General features: G+C 45.6%; 1 protein-coding gene across 1 annotated transcript in view; it reads right to left on the reverse strand.

Moving 5' to 3' along the window:
• The window catches only part of APBB1 (amyloid beta precursor protein binding family B member 1), a 32,416-nt gene extending 15,599 nt beyond the window's left edge, over nt 1–16,817 (reverse strand). The window contains exons 1-2 of the mRNA XM_049780273.1: nt 16,683–16,817; nt 5,796–6,527 (exon numbers count right to left, since the gene is read on the reverse strand). Of these exons, the coding sequence (XP_049636230.1) occupies nt 5,796–6,513 (718 nt within the window). The 5' untranslated portion in view covers nt 6,514–6,527; nt 16,683–16,817. The remainder of the gene's footprint in view (nt 1–5,795; nt 6,528–16,682) is intronic.
• Between the last annotated feature and the right edge of the window lie 4,452 nt (nt 16,818–21,269).

The raw sequence follows: 21,269 nt of genomic DNA on the forward strand, positions 1-21,269 counted from the left end.
TGTCTGCTTTTCTACAGAGACCCTTCCTCAACTTCAGAGCTTCCCTCCATCTCTTCTAGGAATGCCACCACTGGGGCAGCCATACCCATGCCCTCCACAGCCACACCCTTTTTCTTGAAGGGCCGTATGCTTCTTGAATCTAAGTATACACCAGTTTCGGACTGACTCACACACATCAATCCATATGCCATCCCTGTCAGCCTGTACTTTGCTGCTTCAAAGAGCTTTATCCTTCCGATCTGTCCTGGAGGGGCCCTTCTCCCCTCCTTTGACCATCTGGAAGGCCCTTCTGGAGCTTGGCTCATATCCCTCCAAACATAGCCCCACCCAGACCATTGCTTCCACATGGCTGCATTATTCAGGAAAGTACACCTTCACTCCTGCAGCAGTTCATGAAGGCAGGCATGTATACATTCAAATGCTCCTGTAGCATTCATTCATTCATTCACCCATTCATTAATCCATGCATATCTTCTAGCATTTTCTCAGGAGTTAGTGAATTATTTACTACGCTCTTTTTCTCCACCCTCTCATTACTGTAGTCCAGGCTATTTTCGTTTGTTTGGAGACCATACCCAGTGATGATTAGGGCTTATTCTGTGCTCAGGGATCAATTTTGGTGGGGCGCAGGGGACCATATGTAAAGTCAGTGGTAGAAGCCAAATCAGCTACATGCAAGGAATATGCCCTACACACTATGCTATCTCTCTGGTCCATCTATAGTACAGCTAGTCTAAGTATCTTGTTTTAGTTTTTGGGCCATGTCCAGTGACAATCAGGGGTTACTCCTTGCTATGCACTCAGAAATCACTCCTGGCTTGGGGGACCATATGGGATGCTGGGGGATCGAACCACGGTCTGTTCTAGACTAACACAGGCAAGACAGACACCTTACCGCTTGCACCACCACTCTGGCCCCTAGTCTACGGTATTTTCCGGCGTATAAGATGACTTCTGAAACAAAAACAAGTCAACTGAAAATCGGGAGTCGTCTTATATGCCGAGTATATCCTGAAAAATGTTTTAATATGCCGCTAAATGAAAATTGTCTGAATATTGCCACAAAACAAATTTTCCAACTTGATCCTGCACCAATCACTGCTAGGCTGCTCGGACCGCCTCTCTAACTCAGCCAATCCAAGCAGGCTTTTTATGCATGCAAATTATACAGTGTTCTGTACCCGAATCTACACTGTCAAAAGCCTGCTCAGATTGGCCAGAGTCAGAGAGGAAGTCTATGACAGTATAACCTTTGAACCTTTGCTTGTTGTGATTGGCTCACTGTGGTACATACAGTTGCAGCACAGGAACGTTCTGTCTGACACAGTAAATATAGGCCTAAACCTATGTTTTAACTGCAAAATTGGGGTGTCGTCTTATATGCCGGAAAATACGGTAAGTATTTTTTACCCTAAACCACTGCATTAGTCTCACAAATCTCACAAAGGGTTTCACTTTTCTAGTCTAGCCTCCTCCAATTTGGACTTTAGACTGAAGCCTGAATGGTTCTTGCAAAATGCTAAGACTAATGAAGTTACTCTAAAATTAATTTATTTTTGTTTTGTTTTAGTTTGGTTCTTGAGCCACACCCGACAGCACTCGGGATTATTCCACTCTGCACTTAGAAGTCGCTCCTGGCAGGCTCTCGGGAATCGAACCCGGGTCCATTCCAGGTTGGCCACGTGCAAGGCAAACACCCCACCACTGTGCTATTGCTCCAGCCCCTATAAATTAATACTTTTAACTGTTTTCTTTTTAACTTCAGTTTAGAATCCAAATTCTTCTCTAGGGCTCTGAGTGATGTTCAAAGGCCCTAACTATCTTAACCTTTTCTCATCTATTTCTCATCTAACAAACTATTCCCCATCCCTTGGCACTCTATGCTTGCATGCCCCATATCCTTGGGCTTCCCTCCCAAGGGCCTTCACCTGACTCACACTTAGTCTTCTTTAATGCAAAGGTCACTTCCCAAAACTGACCTCATCTGCTCCCCCCCACCCCCCACATCCCTTTCTATCCAGTGTTCATATTGCTCATAACCATTTATTTCTGTCTGCCCACTAGATTGTGAATATCATGAGGCCAGGAACATCTGTCCTCTGTAGGGACACATTCTCAGCACTGAGGACAAGACCTGGGACCAAGGATAACCCTTAACAAAAGTCCACCCACTTATCTTTCATTCTTCCCTCATCCATGTACTTGACCACTGGTATACAATCACAAGAGAATAAACTGGATCAAGCTTTGTGCAGAACTCCTGCCTCATATGTGAAATCCTGGCTTTGATCTTTGACACCATAAACAAACAAACAAATCCCAAAGCAAATGAATTAGAAAAGAGAGTGAGCAGAGGCTGAGCCATTTCCCTACTTCAGTGGTGGGCAGCCATTTTTTTCAACTGAGCCAAATCTCGCCAAAACCATGACTGAAATGTACTTTGAGAGCCACACAGGGCGTGCACTGTCAGAGGCTAGGAGCAGAGTCCTGACTCCTGGAGCCAGGCACACAGAAGAGCCGCATTAAAAAGTGTAAAGAGCCACATGTGGCTCAAGAGCCGCAGCTTGCCGACCACTGCGCCTAGCTTAATCCCACACTATTCTCCTCAGTCTCCACACAGTCTTCATAGCTTGATTCTTTTTTTTTTTTTTTTTTTGGTTTTTGTTTTTTGTTTTTTGGGCCACACCCAGCAGTGCTCAGGGGTTACTCCTGGCTGTCTGCTCAGAAATAGCTCCTGGCAGGCACGAGGGACCATATGGGACACCAGGATTCGAACCAACCACCTTTGGTCCTGGATCGGCTGCTTGCAAGCCAAACGCCACTGTGCTATCTCTCTGGGCCCATAGCTTGATTCTTAACTACCAATGCCTTGCTGAGCCTACTAGCCACTAAGATGACACACCCTTCCCTGTTCTTCAACACTGTTACACTACTTCCAGAAGGTTCTTAGGCATGGCTAGGCGTGGCCACCACACTGACCATCCCAGAAGTCACTCATTATTCAGGCCTTCCATTATGTGGTATTTGATTCAGAATCCTACAAGCAGAGGCTGCAAACCAGCTCTGGAGGCTGATGTAAGCTTCAGACAGATTTTTGTGTGGCTTAGAAAACCAGAACTAGCTATTAACATTTAAAAACTGGGATATTTCAAAGCAGTATCTTGTTTTCCATTGCCCTTGAAGAATTACATTCACTGGCTTCACTGAGGCTCCATTTTCCTCTACCCAGCCCTATACATAACTAACTGAGGAGAATAACAGCTGTTCCCTTCAGAGGGGGTTCTGCAAAAGTGGACAAAGTGCAAAAGGCTGGCTAGGAGCATCATAAAGAAGAGATGAATATACTTGGCTTTTGAGGGAAGTACCCAATACCACCTATCCAGCGTTCTTGTAAAAACAAAATGCGAAACAAATTAAAAAACAAAACCCCACTCAAACAAGAAATTGATCAAAATTTTACAACTCAAGCAAGCACAAGAAATTCAAGGGATGATAAATATACTTAACGCAAGACAGAGTGACTGCAAATTGAGGTCATGGGAATCCTAGGGCAAACCACAGTGCCTACAATTAAAACACACACACACACACACACACACACACACACACACACTATACTTCTGCAAGCAAAACTAGAGTGGGAGAGAGAACACAGATCAAAGATTAAAAGAAACCTTAGGGACATATCAGCCATCGAAAGGACTTAACTTATTTGGATATTGATTCAAACAATCAACTTTTTTAAAAGGTCAGGAGGTGACAGAGTTAGTAAGCCATTCATTAACTGGGAAAAAGTGAACCTTGACTAGATGTTTGAAAATATTGAGGATTTACAGTTAAATTTTTGTAGGCATGATAAGGGTATTGCAGATTGTTTAAAGAATAGTTTTAGCATTTAAAAATGCATGGGTAGGGGTCAGAGCAACAGCAAAATAGTAGCAAAAATTGCCTTGCATGCAGCTGACCCAGTATGGTCCCAGGTTCAATCCCATATGGTCATCTCATATGATCCCCTCAGACTATCAGGAGTAATTTCTGAGTGCAGAGCCAAGAGTAACTCCTGAGTGCTGCTGGGTGTGGCCCAAAAGACTAAATAAATAAATAATGCATGGGTAAGCATTATACATGAAAGTATTTACATCAAAGAGCCTCCCTTACAGTTATGGGACAGGAGCAAGCAGTCATATAAATGTAGCAACATTAGTACTCTGTTTATAATTGCTAAAAAATAGATTATGGGTAAACCAGTGTTTATTTTTTTTAGGGGGGAAGGGGTATCATACCCATCAATACTTGGAGGTTACTTCTGGTTCTGCACTCATGCATCACTACTGATGAAGTTTGAGGGACCATATGGGATGCCCAGGATCAAATCCAGGACAACCACATGCAAGGCAAGTACCCTACCCACTTTACTATCTCTCCAGTTCAGGTTCACAATTCTTTTCTCTCTCCTATAGATTTGCAATGTTCCTCTTTCTGAAAGGGGGTGTGATGTCCTGGAAACTGACAGCTCACTGGATCCTTATGCTCCCTGCAAAGTTTTCACAGCTCGAGGTCAGAGCATGTGCCTTCTGCTGGGCATGAGAGACTCTTTTCTAATATTTACCTTCACTCCCAAGAGCTATACTGCAGCTGCAGCTACAGCCCATTGTCTCTGCCCTTTGTGTCTCTATGTGAAATTAGCAAATATGAAGACTCTACTTAGGTGGAATACATTAAACAATCTTCAGAATCCTATTATTTATCCTTGCCTGACTCCCACTCAAAAGAAGTACATGTTTGTTCTTCCTTTGTTTCCTATCCTATTTTTCTTCTTTTTTTTTTTTTTTTGAGGGGGGGACACTCTGGAGTGCTCATAGTTTACTCCTGGCTTTGTACTCAGGAATCATTCCTGGAGGATCCTGGAGGAACATCTTAGGTACTAGGCATTAAAAGTGGGTCAGATGCATGCAGTGCACACATCCTACCCACTGTACTATCTCTATAGCCCTCCTATGCTATTCTTAGTGACAATGTCCTTGTAATGCTCAACATGGTACTCTGCATACAACTTTCAGAAGAGAGTTCTACTAGAACACAGCCCTGGCCTGTTTAAACCTGGCCCTGGGTACACGGCACTATGCACACTGGTGACACTGTAACAAGGTGACAGTTTTGGACTTGGGACTGGTATAAATCTCAGGTCTAATGTGATTTCAGACAATCTGTAACTGGGAAATCCACTCAATTTTCCAGGTTAAGCATTTTGTTTTTGCTTATTTGTTTGGGGGCCATGCCCATCCATGCTGAAATATCGCTCCTGGCTCTGTGTTCAAGGATCACTCCCAGTGGGGTTCAGGAAACAATACACGGTGCCAGGGATCTAACCTGAGTAGGCTGCATGCAAGGCATACAAGACCTGGTCACACAGGTCTTGTATTAAAAGTGATAGTGCTGAGCTATAGGCCAGTACCTGGTACACAAATACAACCTGGTGCCGGAGAAAAAACATAGGACCTAAGGTGGTTGGTTTGAATCCTGGCGTCCCATATGGTCCCCCGTACCTGCCAGGAGCTATTTCTGAGCAGACAGCCAGGAGTAACCCCTGCGCACCACAGGGTGTGGCCCAAAAAGGAAAAAAAAAAACCCACAACCTGATCCTCAACCATGAGGGTGTGCAAGAAAGAAGGTTCTATCAGCTTATCAAAGCACTTAGATCAGAAGTTTCCTTCAGGGAACATGAGGACATTTGCCTTGTGACTCTTCCTTTCTACCCACCCCCAACTCCCCACAAAAGGAGTTCCACAAGATACCTGTGTCGTCTGGGGAGCCATAGGAGGGGCTGCCCTGGGATAAGGTTGCCCAACTTGAGTCCTCATCACTGGCTGCACTGTTCCGCATGCCAAACAGGAGGCTGGCACTCTTGCTGTGCTCCCGGGGACCATCTGCAAGAGCCTGGGGTCCTGCAGGTACCTCTGTATTCTCCAGGGGCTCTGGCAGTCCTGGGGGAGAAGACAAGTCCTCCTCCTCCTCATCATCCTCTTCCTCATCATCCTCTTCAGCCTCCCCTGCTGCCTTCTCTTCTCCCTCGTCTGGCCCCTGATCATGGGTGCTGAGGATCAGGCCTGGCCCTCGGAGCCCTCGGTTGGCTGCATTATGAGCAGAGAGCTCCAGCTCAGAGTACAGGTGCATCAGGCCTTTGGGGCCCAGTGGTGCCATCTCAGGTTCCTGGCTGGCCTCCTCAGCCAAGGTCAAGGTCACGTTGCGGTTCTGGTCACGATGGGCGGTGGCAGCCCGCCGGAGTTGATTCTGACCTTCCTTTAGCCATTTGGCATTGGCAGGGCCTGGCTCGGGCCCACCACCCTCACCCATGGCACTGCGTAGGTCCTTGGGCCCCACCGCCGTGGCCTGCAGCTTAGCGTTGAGCAGCTGGTTGTGGGCAGCGTGCAGTGGCAGGGGCAGGCTCAGGGCGGGGCCTCCGTGGCTGTTGGCATTAATGGCCGACTGGCTCAGTGATGACGGGACAGACATGGCCTTGGCAGATCCTGTGGGTGGAGAGGGGAGAACATGTTGTTAGGACAGGTGGCAGCACCCCTCGTTCAGCCTTAGGTCCACCACATCCTGAACCTCTTCATCTCCCTACAATCAGCAGGCCAGTCTACACAGAGCTGTGTATCCAGGAAATGCAATGGGGGTTAATTCCTTTCCTTATGGCCTCTCCCAATCACAGGTCAGGCCCAGACCCATGGTCCACCCCAATTAATTCTCTAGGCCTGTGCTTTCTAATACAGTGCAGCCAGTGCCCCGCCTTGCCCTCAATCCCAACATCAGTGTCTTGACACAAGGGCTCTCTGTGCCTTGCTGCTCCAGCTCCTCCAGCCACGGCTTACTGTGCCAGGACACAGCTGGCAAGCTATGCACCAGAGACTGACTGCCCCTTTCCTCCTGTCACACTGCTAGCTAGCCACAGTCCTCTTCCCGTGGGTGCCAGGCTATGCTCCATCACCACAAATCATCAGGCTCAACCAGCCCATCCCACATTAGGAGCCATGAGAGTTGCAGATCCAATCCCAAAGGGCAGAGTGCCAGGAAAATTGGTTATAGAGGAAGGGCCTCAGTGACTATTCCTGGCTCTTCTGGCCAGTTAGGCTATGAAGCTACATTTTGGTGACCATTTCTACAGAGCATCTTACCTCAGATACCATTCCTTCCACCAGCCCCCAAATGCTGTCGACTTCAGTAAGTAGCCTTTGATCTGAACCCTCCAGTCCTTTATGTCTGCACAGGGACCTCGATTAGGCCTTCCCTGAAGACTCATATGAAAACTGCATGTGACCACACCCCCTTTAAGCCATCTGCACATTGTTCCTGCATCTAGGCCCATCTGACAGGCTAAGTAATGACTTGCTTTGCAGAGTGATTGTCTCCCCAGGGCTCTAATTTCAGTTCCATGGTAGTAAGGATCTTGTCCTTTCTTCCAATAAAACCTGTCTCCAACCTTAGCACAGAAGACAGGCCCAGAAAAGGAACACAGGGACTGTTTTGTTGAATGAATGAATGAACAATTCTATCTAGCCCATCTTTTTAAGGTTAATTTTAGCATCAACTCTGTCAGTTTTGGAAAAAGCACTTTGATCTTGTCACTGGTCTCAACCTTTGCTCCTGATGGCCCAAGAGGGTTCATTATGCCCAGTACATGAGGGACCACCCTGTTCCACTGTGACAGACCTGTCCCTTAGGACTCTCACGTACCTCCTCACAGCCCTTGATCGATCACCTTCTCCACTATTCCTCAAGCCCATAACCCCAGCAATCCTTCCCTGAGGACCCTACTCTCACCCTCCCAGCTCTTTAGTCTTTCCACTGCCCTGCCCCCCTCTTTCCCTGACTCCCACTACAAAAGGACCCTTCCCTGATTTTTTTTTTTTTTTTGGAGTGGGAAAGTTTAAACCATATCTAGCAATGCTTAGTGGTTAATCCTGCCTCTACACTCAAGAACTACTCCTGTTGATGCTCAGGGGGGATCATATGGAATGCTGGGGATTGAAACTATGTCAGCCATGTGCAAGGTTAATGCCCTCCCTGCACTCTATTCTCCAACTCCAAGGGCTCCTTCCCTGAACTCACACTGGCTCCTCACCTCACAGACTATTCTTCAGGCCTGAACCCTTTCCCCACCAATATATAATTTTCTCTTTCCCTGATCTCTTCACTGAAGAGTTCCTGCTTCTGATCCACCTACCTCTAACCAACACACAACTCTCCCTTGTCATCTGCTCCCAGTGCAGACCTTTCTCCATGCTTCTATTCTACAGCTCTCTCGATTTCTCATCTGAGAGTTCTACCCGATTTCACTTATGTGCATGCATGCAAGTGCTACCGTGTTCTCCTTCTCTCTCTGGTCTCCTCTCAGTCTCAGGCAGAGGTCCTCAAACTATGAATGTTAAAAGTAAGCCCACAGTTCCCAATGAAATACTGGGAAGTTTGTTGATTTAACTATACTTGTTCTTCATTTTAAAAACTGTATTTGTTTTTTTTTAAACTTCAAAATAAGATATGTGTAGTGTGCATAGGAATTTGTTCATAGTTTTGTTTTCTTTAACTATAGTCCAGCCCTCCAATGATCTGAGGGACAGTGAACTGGCCCCATTTTAAAAGTTTGAGGACCTCTGCCCTCATGTGTCATTTCTTGCCCTTACCAGAATCTCTCTGCTCAGTCCTAAGTCCTTTCCTTAAGATCATGCTCAGCTCCAAGTACAGGAGGCTTAAGGTGCTTCAGGTTGCTTAAGTGGGGCTGTGTGCCATCTCCAGTTATTGGCGCACAGTCCTGAGGCAGGAACCACAGCTCCTTTTTATTGCCTTTCCATAGCTTCAGACCCTAGTACAATGCTACACATACACTCATGAAATAAAAAAAAATCCTATCTGTGGTTTTCCTTGCATATATTTGTTGATCTGCTCAGTGTGGTTCTTTCACTTAAGCAACGAGAGAACTCGTGGTCACTGGAATAAAAGAAAAAAATAGTACTGCCTTTCCACAGAACCACAGTAATCTTCCAAAAATGGAAACTAGATTGTATCATGTCCGTCCCCAGTCTGAGAAATTATATGGCTCATCATTTCCTTTAGGACTTCTAAGCTTGTTAGTGTGCTTGTGCACACCTTATATTCCAAGCCATATGAAGTTTGATGGACTCTAGAATATCTCACATGCTCACGGGCCTGGCTGTTTGTTTACACAGCTCCATCGTCATGAAATTCTGTCTCCCCTTGTGAGAATTTCTGCTCATGTTTCAAAACTTGGCTCTGGGATCACAGCTACTAAGCAGCCTTTCGGTCCTCTCCTCACAGCCTCCAACAGTTCCCTCTGTTTCACAGTGCCTAGAACCATATTCCACCAGACTATTCAGGACAACTTCTTACTTGGTTTCACATGCCTGTTACCAAGGAGCCATACTCTGTATACACTGCCCACAGAAGAAGCCCTGGGTATGGAGGGAAGGGAAAAAAGGGGGGTAAATACAGAGCAAGAAGAACTAGAAATGAAGCTTCAAAGCAATTACTAGGAAATACTTATGTGGCTCCATAGGCTGGAAACAGACCACTGAATGAGGGGAAGATAAAAGGTCACTCAGAAAATATTAAGATGGGGGTAGGGGTTCCAGAGAAATGAGGGCTAAGATCTAGAAAGAGGGGGTGGGCTTATATAAATACCTGAGCTTAAGGGGCTGTTCAAAAGTGACATTCTCATGATATAAAGATAAACGGGGTTATTAAGACACACACAGCAATGCTCAGGAGTTACCCCTGGCTCTACACTTAGAAATGATTCCTGGCAGAGTTCAGAGGGCCATATGGGATATCAGAGATTGACGTGATTTGGCTGCATGCAAGGCAAGAGCTTTATCTGAGCTATCCCTTTGCCTTCCCTCGCTGATTTTTTTTTTAATTTTAGTAAAGCACCATAATTTTCAGGAGGTAGAAGATCCTAGTGGCTCTGCCAAGTTTAAAGAGTCAGAGGAAAAGAGATTCCCCTCTCTGGAACACAACACTGATGAGTCAATTTAGGTTCTCCTTAGTGCATGGAGATGGGTTCTAAGAAGGGCACATATGCTGTGAGGCAGAACAGACCAGAGTGTCAAGCTGACATTGGGGAAGCCCTACCATCTTATCAGTCAAAAGCATTAGAGAAAGAATGAGAGACCCTGACTTCTTGTTTTGTTTTGTTTTTTTAGTGGAGAAAGACAGTTTTATTGAATAAAATTTACTTAGAAGTGAGGCAGGGAAAGAGAGGAAGACATGTTCAATAGAGAATCTGGGTTGCTCAAGAGTAGAAAAAGAAGGAAGATGTTAAGTTTGGGGCCCTGAGTGATAGCACAGTGGGTAGGGTGTTAGCCTTGCACAGATCCAGGTTCAATCTCAGCATCCCATATGGTTCCCTAAACCGGCTGAAGCGATTTTTGAATGCAAAGCCAGGAGTAACCCCTGAGGTCACCGGAGTAACCCCCTGAGTTATATAAAGATATATATATATATATATATTATTTTTTCTTCTCAAAAAGGAAGATGTTAAGTTTAAGGAAGAATAAGAGCTTAAAAGAGCAATCCCTGCTTTGTTTTATTTTGTTTTATATTACTTTCAGGAACCTACCTGCCTGTGCTTGTCAATACTTACAATCCTGGCTCTGAGTTCAGAGATCACTCCTGAGAAGGCTCAGGGAACCATGTGAAATGCCAGGAATAGAATCAGGTTCAAGCCCAGCAATATGTAAGGCAAAAGCCTTCCCAGCTTTACTATCTCTCAAGAGAGCACTGCACCATCTGACTTCTTTTTTTTTTTTTCTTTAATTTTGAGGTCATACTCAGTGATGCTCTGGGATTCCTGGGTCTCCTAATGAATTACACCTAGCAGTGTTCAGGGTACTATGTGGGATGTTAGGGATTGAACCCAGGTTGGGAGTGTGAAAGACAAATGACCTATTCACTGTACTATATTGTTCTGGCTCTCACTCTATATTTTTCATCAAAAGATTATCAGCAGACTGACTATATCAAATACCTTTAAGAAAAAGTACAGGGGCTGAAAAAATAGCTCAGTGGGGACCTATCATGTACAAAGTTTCAAAATTAGAACATATGCAGTCCACCCCAATACAAGGTATAGACCCGGTGGCTTCCAACACTGCTAGGGTGGATCTGGTGTCTCCCAGTACTACTGGGTTCAAGCACTACTCCATCAAACTCACACCACTAGGCCAACTATTGCTGGGTATGGCCTTTGGGTCTTAGAGTACCACTGAGAATGGGATGGCCCCAGTAAAATAAAGGGTACTACATTGGAGAGATAGGATAATGGGTAGGGTACTTGCCCTTCATGCAACTGACCTAGGTTCAATCCCCAGCATCCCATATGGTCCTCCCTGAGATCAGAGCCAGAAGTAATTCCTGAGCACTTCTGACATGGTCCCCAAAAAGGGATTAGAATCTATCTTCTCCTCTTTTTTTCTGAGGCTATCTCTAGAGCCTCTCAAAATATAGAAAGAGGGGGATTGGAGTAATAGCATAGCAGGAAGAGTGTTTGCCTTGCATGTGGCTAACTGGGTTTGATCCATCCCCAGCATGCCATATGGCCCCCCGAGCCTGCCAGGAGTGATTCTTGAGTGCAGAACCAGGAAATAACCCCATAGCACTGCCAGATATGACCCCAAAACACACATATATATATATGAGCAAAACATATATGTACATATTTATATATACAAATATGTGGGGGGGAATAGATCCTGGTATAAGGCAGGAATTTGAGCTGGGTTCGGGGCATCAACTAAAGTAGTGGCCAGTGAATTTAAAGATGGTCTTGACAGACCACAGGTAAAGGTCAAGGGTTTTCTAGCCTGACAGCTTTCCATATACTGAACACTACATGAGGAAGAGTGATTTATAACAAAGAAATGGTGCTCACAGTCTAGTGGGAACCAGTCATTAAACAACTCTTCATAATGCAGTGAGGTAGTAGTATCTAGAATAAGCACTCCCCTACTATGGAATGACTTTTATGATGGTGAAGCCCATGAAGAGCTCTGTGGAAGCATAAGTCTTACTCAAATCCAAACATCAGTTAAGAGTTACCTGAAAAAGTAGCTTGTAAACTGAGACAAGAACAGAACTCTCCCTAGACCATCCTGTTCACACAAGCTGCTCCAGTTATAAATCAAAGATAAAGAATAAAAGTCCCAAAGTTGGGGAATATCTATCTATATAATATAAAACATACAAACTTTATTGGTTTTTTTTTGGGGGGGGGACATACCAAAAGACGCTCAGGGGTTACTCCTGGCTCTGTGCTCAGAAATCAATCCTGGCATGCTTGGGGGAGCATATGGGATTACAAGGTATCAAACCCAGGTCTGTCCCAGGTTGTCAGCGTGCAAAACAAATGCCCTATTACTGTCCTGTCACTCCAGCCCCAAATATACAAACTTATTGTCATCAACACTTGTCCTTTTTTTCTACTTCCAACTAAAGCCCACTGCTTCATCAGTCATTTGATCCTATCCTTTCATACCTTTCTAAATATCTTTTACCACCATTAACCAATTTTGCTCCTCTTTAAAATCAATATGGGATCCACTATTTCCCAATTTAAGATAATCTTTTGGGACAGGACAGCTAGCTTATGCTTCATATGCAGGAGGTGCAGAATCAATCCCCTGGCACCACATGGTCTCCAGAATACCAGACAAGAAAACACTGCCAGGCATAATACAAAAATTAAAAAAATAAAATAAAATAAAAAGAAGCCAGGGGCCAGAGTGATAGCACAGCAGGTAGGGCATTTGCCTTGCATATGGGTAACATGGATTGGATCTCCCATATGGCCCCTTGAGCCTGCCAGGAGTGATTTCTGAGTGCAGAGCCAGGAGTAACCCCTGAATGCTGCTGTGTGTGCCCCCCCCCCAAAAAAAATAACACAACAAAAAAGAAACTCTGCAGAATGTTTTCACTTTTTGGATATCACCTGAGGTGTTCAGGGCTTAGTTCTGGCTCCACACTCTGCCACTTCTGGCAGAGTATAGAAGGACCATATAGGATGCTGGAAATCCAACCCAGGTTAGCTGTATGCAAGACAAGCAGCCTATCTAGTGTACTATTGCTGTGCCTCTACACATAATCTTTTTTGATAGAACCACTTACAGCCCTTTCCCCCCTATATGGCAAACTTCTCAGAAGAGTGGTCTTTTATCCATCTTTGCCAATACTTCACCTTGAATTCCTCGCCCCTCTTTACTCCAGCATCTACTCCCAACATCCTTTAGTCACAGCTCCCAATGTCATTTAATCTAATGGACATTTAGATGGCCCTCACCTCACTTTCAGCAGTATTTTACATCATGCAACTTTCATTTGTGGTTTCTACATTCATCTCCTGACTTCCTTCCTATGTTCTTGCTACTTTTCAGTGATTTCTTATTCTTCATTACTGAGTATTCCCTACTACCTGACATTGAACACAATATTTATTCGGGCCTATAGCTTCACTTACCACCTATCCACTGCTGATTTCCAATTTTTCATATCCATTTTAGACCCTGTAGTTGTGCTACGGACACATACATTCCACTAGTCAGCATCTCCACTTGGCATCTATGAGTCTTCTCATACTAACAGACCCCTCATGCTTCTCTCTCAAACACACTAACTGCTTCTCTTTCAGGGATCCTGACTCATGAAATAGTATGACCACCCATGTTGTTGTGCAAACCTAAAATAAAAGCAATTATCCTTGATAACTGCCCGCTCCCTCACACTCTATGTTGAATCCAGGTACTGGCAATTTCCTGGCCAAGAAAAATCTTGAACAGAAATATTTTATCTTCTTCATATTACCAATCCATACCAAAGATATAAAAAAACATTAATACTTAAATGTTAACATTAACATTTAAAAAAAAATCGTTCTTTTTTTTTTTTTTTTTTTTTTTTTTTTGGTCACACCCAGCAGTATTCAAAGCTTATTCTTGGTTCTGTGCTCAAGGACCACTCCTGGCACTACTGGGGTGGGGCGAATTGTAGGCAGTTGCTGGTTGCTGTTTAAAAAGGCAAGATCACCCTACCTGCTGTACTCTCTTTCTATCCTGAGATAACATTCTTAATATAGTCTAAAACAGTCCTATTCTGTATTCCTCTGCCTTTCTGTTCAGCAACGCTACTCTAGTTTTCTAGCCTTCTATTTATTCCTTGAAGACAATACTAATCTCAGTTTCCACAATGTGTCTGCATAAGAAATCTGTTTGGGGCCCGGAGAGATAGCACAGAGGTGTTTGCCTTGCAAGCAGCCGATCCAGGACCAAAGGTGGTTGGTTCAAATCCCGGTGTCCCATATGGTCCCCCATGCCTGCCAGGAGCTATTTCTGAGCAGACAGCCAGGAGTAACCCCTGAGCGCAGCCGGGTATGACCCAAAAACCAAAAAAAAAAAAAAAAAAAAAAAAAAGAAATCTGTTTGGCCAAGAATTATCTCCTATTCTCTCTGCTAAACTACGACTCATCTTAGTTCAATTGTTGCAATCTCAGAGAAGTTTTCATTGACCCTCTTTCCACAAACCAATTTAGCATGTGCTCTGGTTTATTCTTAAGATACCAATACTCAGGGCCAGAGAGATAGCATGGAGGTAGGGTGTTTGCCTTACATACAGAAGGACAGTGGTTTGAATCTCGGCATCCCCCGAGCCTGCCAGGAGCGATTTCTGAGCATAGAGCCAGGAGTAACCCGGAGCGCTGCTGGGTGTGACCCAAAAACCAAAACAAACAAACAAACAAAAGATACCAATACCCTTGCTTCATCTTATTTGTTACATGTGTAATTTGAGTCTTATCTGAGTCTCCCCAAAATTGCGAGGTCATGGGGATAAGATCCCCACTCCACACTGCTCCATAATTATATCTTCAGTTTCTAATTCAGTTCTCTAAGCATATTTGTCGAATGAGTAATTGGTAAATGATCAGAAGCTAGTGTTTTTTGTTTTTGTTTTTGTTTGGTTTTTGGTCCACACCCGGTGATGCTCAGGGTTACTCTTGGCTATGCGCTCAGACTATATGGGGTGCTGGGGGATCGAACCGCGGTCCATCCTAGGCTACCTCGCGCAAGGAGACGCCTTATGCCCTGCACCACCGCTCCAGCCCCAGAAGCTAGTTGTTTTTGTTTTGTTTTTATAAAGAATTATACTGGTTGTGAAGAACAGTCAAAGGGAACTAGGCAAAAAGAATATGTAAGTGTAGCCAAGGAAAGAGCTGTGGCCTGGATTAAGTCTGGAGATGGAGCAAAATGAATGGATTACAAACATACCTAAGTAGTGAATATGACAGAACTTGATAACATCAGATATAGGAGATAATTACCGCACTCGCTCAACTGGGATCAATCCTCGACACCTTGCATGGTCTCTCAAGCCCCACAAGGAGTGATCCCTGAGCACTGTTGGGTTTGACCCAAAAATAAACCAAAAAAGTAAGACAGAGTTAAAGCTAGAATGTTCAAAATGTAAGCTTAAGGAACTGATCAGAAAGATGTCATTTCTCAATGTTAGGGTAACAGACTTGGAACTGTGGTAAAGGAGCATTGGGAAGATAACTCAGCTCTGAATCTATATATCTGGGATTCCCGTTGGGCTTTTGAGGGGAATGGCATGAAGCAACTTGAATATCCCAGTTCAGGAAAGAGGGTGGGGCTAGATATAGGAATAAGAATTTGGGGATCGTATGCATGCATAGAAGAAGTGTGAAGTAAATATCCAAGGAAAAAGTTCAGAAGGCTAAGACAGCTCAAGACAGAATCCCCACACCTCAAGAGAGGAGGAGGGGGAGGAAGAGGAAGAGCTAAAGAATGAGACTGAAAGTAGTAGAATGCCAGTAGGTGGTGGGGGCGTAGAGGAATGAATGATTCAGGGAGAATGAGTTGACACACAGCACTGAATACTACTAAAGAGTCCAAGGGGCTGTCAGCAAAGTGTTCACCATTCACATGGAGGTCTCTGGTGACCTTGGTTTGGGCAGAGTCCGTGCATGTCAGGGACAGAGATACTGGAGTGATTTTTAAGAATGAATGGAAAGGAGGGAATGACAGCCAGAGGTTTTGAAAGAGTGCAGAGGGCTGGACTCTGCTGCAAGGGCTCGGAATTCCAGAATCGGGCTGGCTGATGCAAAATAACCTCAGTGGGGAAAATTGCTCGGGACCAGAGCTCGGGAGAGCGCTAGGCCTCCGGCAGAGCTGGGGACCCGGGCGGCCCCAGGGCAGGCACACCCCTCGGTCGGTCGCTCGCGAGGGCAACAGAATGCGGCTTGACAGATTCCAGGCCCGGCACCCAGCAGGATTCGGTGCCTTCTCCATGCAGCTCACCCCGCGGTGTCCCCCACTCCTTGTGGGGGGGGCCTCCCCTCCCCCAAACCCCTCCCCCAACACCCCGGGGGGTCGCTAGCTTTGCATCACCCCCCAAGAAGCAAATGTCGGGGCCGAGGCGGAGCGAGGTGGGACACAAAAGGACGGTGGCGATGCGCGCGCTGCGAGGGCCGGACGCGGGGCTGGGGCCTGGTGGCGTGGGGGGACACCCGAGCCCCCCCCCGGGGAAGGGGCTTCGAGCTCCGCCCAGGCTGGGGTCGCGATCGAGCCCAGACGGGGCTGGAGCCCGGCGGGGCGAGCTCCTACCTGCGCGGGGAGGCCCCAGGCCCAGGTGGCGGCGGTGGCTCAGGCTGCGGGACTCGGGCTCCGCGGCGGCTTCTCCATCACAACATCCCCCGCCCTGGAGCGCGCGCCGGCCGCGGGGACGCGCCCCGGGAGGCGGGCGCGCGCGGGGGGGCGGGGCGCCATCTTGGCCGGGCGCGGGCACGGGGGTGCCAGCTCGGGAGCGCGGCCGCCGCTCGCCGGAGAAGCCCCCGGGGCACGCGCATGCGCGCGCGTGGACACACACACACACACACACACACACACACACACCAGCTGATGAGCCCCCAACACTCAGACGCACACACACACCAGCTGATGAGCCCCCAACACACACACACACACACACACCAGCTGATGAGCCCCCAACACACCCCCAACTGATGATCCCCCAACACTCACACACACCCCAGCTAATGACTCCCCAACACACACACCCCAGCTGATGAGCCCCCAACACACACACACACACCAACTGATGATCCCCCAACACAGACACACACACACACACTAGCTGATGAGCCCCCAACACACACACACACCCCAGCTGATGAGTCCCCAACACTCAGACACACACACACCAGCTGATGATCCCCCAACACACCCCCAATGATGACCCCCCAACACTCACACACACCCCAGCTAATGACTCCCCAACACACACACCCCAGCTGAGGAGCCCCCAACACTCACACACACACACACACACACACACACACACACACACGTGATGTCTCTGCTCTCCAACACCCCCAGGTCCCGAGCACTCTGCACTCCCTTGCCCACCCGGCCACCACCTCCCTCCCTTGGGAAGCCACTGACCGTGGAGGTGGGAGACAGTGTGGGGCCGAGGCGGTGCGGGAAAGGATTCGGAGGTTGCTGCCTGCCTGCTGCGCTTTTGCGGCAACTCCCTGAGGTCCCGGTGGAGAAGCAGCAAGGGCTCAGTGTGGGTGATAATAATAGCTCGCATTTATTGACCGCTCACACCGTGCCAGGCTCTCTGTTCAAGCCTCTCTGTGCATGCATCCATCTTCGCCTCTGCCTGTGAAGTCCACCACCCGCACAGCCCTCATTTTTTTCCCCCCAGAGGCAAATGCTAGATTCAGAAGGAGCCAGCGACTTGCAGGCTGCTGTCACAAATGCACGGTGATCAGACTGGATCCAGATGTTTCCAATCCGACTTACTTCTGCTGCTGAATTTGAGGATGTGACACCCAAGCCTCAAATATTGAAAGAATAGATCGCTCTTGGGTGGAAAGTCACATGAGAGAAGCAAGAAGGGGGAATGGAGGTGAAAGATGGGAAGGAAAGGATGGCAGGTGCAGCATTTACTGCAGGCTCCCTGCATAGAGGTTCCCAGCGGGTTGACCAGTGACCTAGAGCCACCAAGGAAAGCTCAGGAATGTTATCATGCAAAAAAACGTCTCATGATTCATCCTTCTAGGGCAGAAGATTCACTTATTGTACGTGTGATATACATGTTGAACAATTGACTAGAGATGTCTGCAGCTAAAGGCATGCAATCTCAATTCAAGATCTGATCTTCCTAATGGATTTTATTACCCCCCCCCATACACATAGGAAGAAAAACAGGATGCAGCTTCATTTCATGCCTATGTATGGCACTTCTTGTTTAAACTAGGAGCCTCAAGATCATCCCTGAAAACTCCTCACCCGACTTGGGATGTATATAAATGCGTTAATTTTTCATTATGGAAAATTTTAAATATAAACAAAATGAAACAACAGTATAAGGATCCTTTACATACCCAGTTTCACATTTATCATTCTGCTGAGCTGATAAGGATTTAACAAACATCTATGATATGTGAAGCATGTATCAGGTTCCAGGTTATGTCCGAGAGATACAAAGGTGATGCACATTTGACTATAATCCAATCCAGGGGAGATAACATCTTGCCTTGATGCTTAAAAATGAGGGGGGATTACCCAAAAGAAGTCTTCTCATTTCATTTAATTATTCTTTTCAATAACTAATTTGAGCATGGCACTGTCCTTGGTGCTAGCAATATGTAAAGAAAAAGACATATATTTCTGTCCTCATAAACTTGAATGACAGAGAAAAGATAGCATATGGCTAGAGATGTAAAGAGTGTTTTCGTTTAGATGTACTGGACACCAACTGGACTAAATTTGGCATAAGAAGGTTTGGAAAAGACTTGATAAGGATGTGAGACTTAAGTGAGAGAAACAAGGTAAAGAAGGATAGCAGTCAACAGGGAAGGTTTAAGGCAAAATAATGTATGCTCACCCCATTCTATTGCATTTTTTTTTTTTTGGTTTTTTGGGCCACACCATTTGATGCTCAGGGGTTATTCTTGGCTAAGCTTTCAGAAATTGCCCCTGGCTTGGGGGGACCATATGGGACGCCAGGGGATCAAACCGCGGTCCTTCCTTGGCTAGTGCTTGCAAGGCAGACACTTTACCTCTAGCACCACCTCACCGGCCCCACCATTGCATTTTAAATGAGCATTTTCAGCAGTTAAGTGATAGGAGATAGGAGAGTAAAATGAATCATTGTAAAGACAAGTTAGAAAATTATTAATACAGTCTAGGTGGAAAATGATTATAATGCAAGGCAAAAGATGGTAGAACATAAAGAAAATTTTATAGATTTAATAAACATGTGTCAGAAATCACAAAAACTAGTCATCAGTTGGCTGACTGATGTGTGTGGGAAAATCTGAATTCCAGGTTCCTGTTTGAACAAATGAAGAAAAAAAGAAAAGTCACCTGTTTACAAACAACCTCCTAAATAAGTGTTTCCCCAGAATCAAGGAGCAAGGTGATTACAATATCTAGAGAAATCTCAGGTAACCTGAGGCAAACAGTTGAGATGGTGAAATGAAGGAAATGAGTACAAATAGCAAGGAGACAAAAAAGAAAAAAGTGCAGTTCACAATATGGTTGTCATGTGATCCTAATCTTGTATTCTACAAAGTTGCAGGTCAAATGAGAGTAAACCTATGCCCTTCAACCATTTTTTATCTACAATATATTTTCCTCCTTTGGCCAAGAAGCAACTGAAAGCCTGTGAACCACCTCAGATAGCCCATATGGTCTTGATCAATATAGGTCTCTTAGTGGGAATAATGTTGTCTTTAATGATCACTTTGATTATCAATAGGAAATCTGGAATTAGAAACAGTGTATCCATGAGGCCAGAGCGATAGCACAGGGGTAGGGCATTTGCCTTGTGTGCAGATAACCCAGGACACACCTGGTTCTATCTCTGACATCCCATATGGTCCCACAAGCCTACCAGGAGCAATTTCTGAGCACAGAGCCAAGAGTAACCCCTGAGAGCCACCGGGTGTGGCCCAAAAACAAACAAAAAAGAAACAGTGTACCCTAGGATGAAAGAGATAGTATAGTGGATAGGGTGCCTTTTTTGCATGATATTAACCCTGGTTCAATCCCTGGCATACCATATTTCCTCTGGGTCAGCCAGGAGCAATTCCTGAATGCAGTCAGGAGTCAGCCCTGGGTGTAGTCAAAAAACTATTTTTTAAAAAAGAAAACAAGGGGGGCGGTGAGGTGGCGCTAGAGGTATGGTGTCTGCCTTGCAAGCACTAGCGTAGGATGGATCGCGGTTCAATCCCCCCCCCCCCCGGTGTCCCATATGGTCCCCCCAAGCCAGTGGCGATTTCTGAGCACTTAGCCAGTAGTAACCCCTGAGCATCAAATGGGTGTGGCCCGAAAAAAACAAAAGAAAAAAAAACTGCTTAAAAAAGAAAACAATATACCAAACATCACTTGCTAAGTATTAAATTTATGCTGTTTGTTTAATAGGCCAGTTAGTTTTATTAACAGACAAATGGCACCTGTCACTTACATGGAAGAATAAAGTCTTCATACCTATTAGCAACAAAACCACTTAAGAAGCAAAGACAGCCTTTTCCATTCCTACATATAAATATTGCTTTCTTTATCATATAGTTGATACAATATACCCTTGTTCTTCTGGGTAGTTGATATCATTTGGAAAATATATAAGGAATAAAATCTTCCCACATATCATATGGAATAGATTTCTTAAGTCAGATGCTATGTCTGGCAAGAACTTCCTCAACACCCTTATTCAATAGAACTAGTCTAGTACATTTCCAGAAAGGCACATAGAATTTAAAGAGAAAAAGATGGAGGCTGAAATCTGAGGCCAACATTTGAGAAACCAACAGAAGGAAAGAAGGTCAAGAAGGAAATAAAAGAAATAGTGGGGTAAGAGAAGTATGAAGGAGACAGTAATTTCTTGGAAGAAATCTAAAGAAAGAAATATTTTTCAAGGAGGGAACAGTAAACAGAATCAAATGAAGCAAAGACATCCAATAAGGTCAATAGGCTATAATCAGGGCCTGAGAGATAGCAGAGCAGTAGGGCGTTTGCCTTGTAAGCGCTGACCCAGGACCAACAGTGGTTCAAATCCCGGCATCCCATATGGTCCCCGTGCCTGCCAGGAGTGATTTCTGAGCAGAGAGCCAAAAGTTACATCTGAGTGCAGCTGGGTGTGGCCCCAAAACAAAACAAAAATAGACTCTATTCAAATGAACA

The sequence above is a fragment of the Suncus etruscus genome, chromosome 9 (assembly GCF_024139225.1).
Source record: "Suncus etruscus isolate mSunEtr1 chromosome 9, mSunEtr1.pri.cur, whole genome shotgun sequence".
Taxonomy (NCBI): Eukaryota; Metazoa; Chordata; class Mammalia; order Eulipotyphla; family Soricidae; genus Suncus; species Suncus etruscus.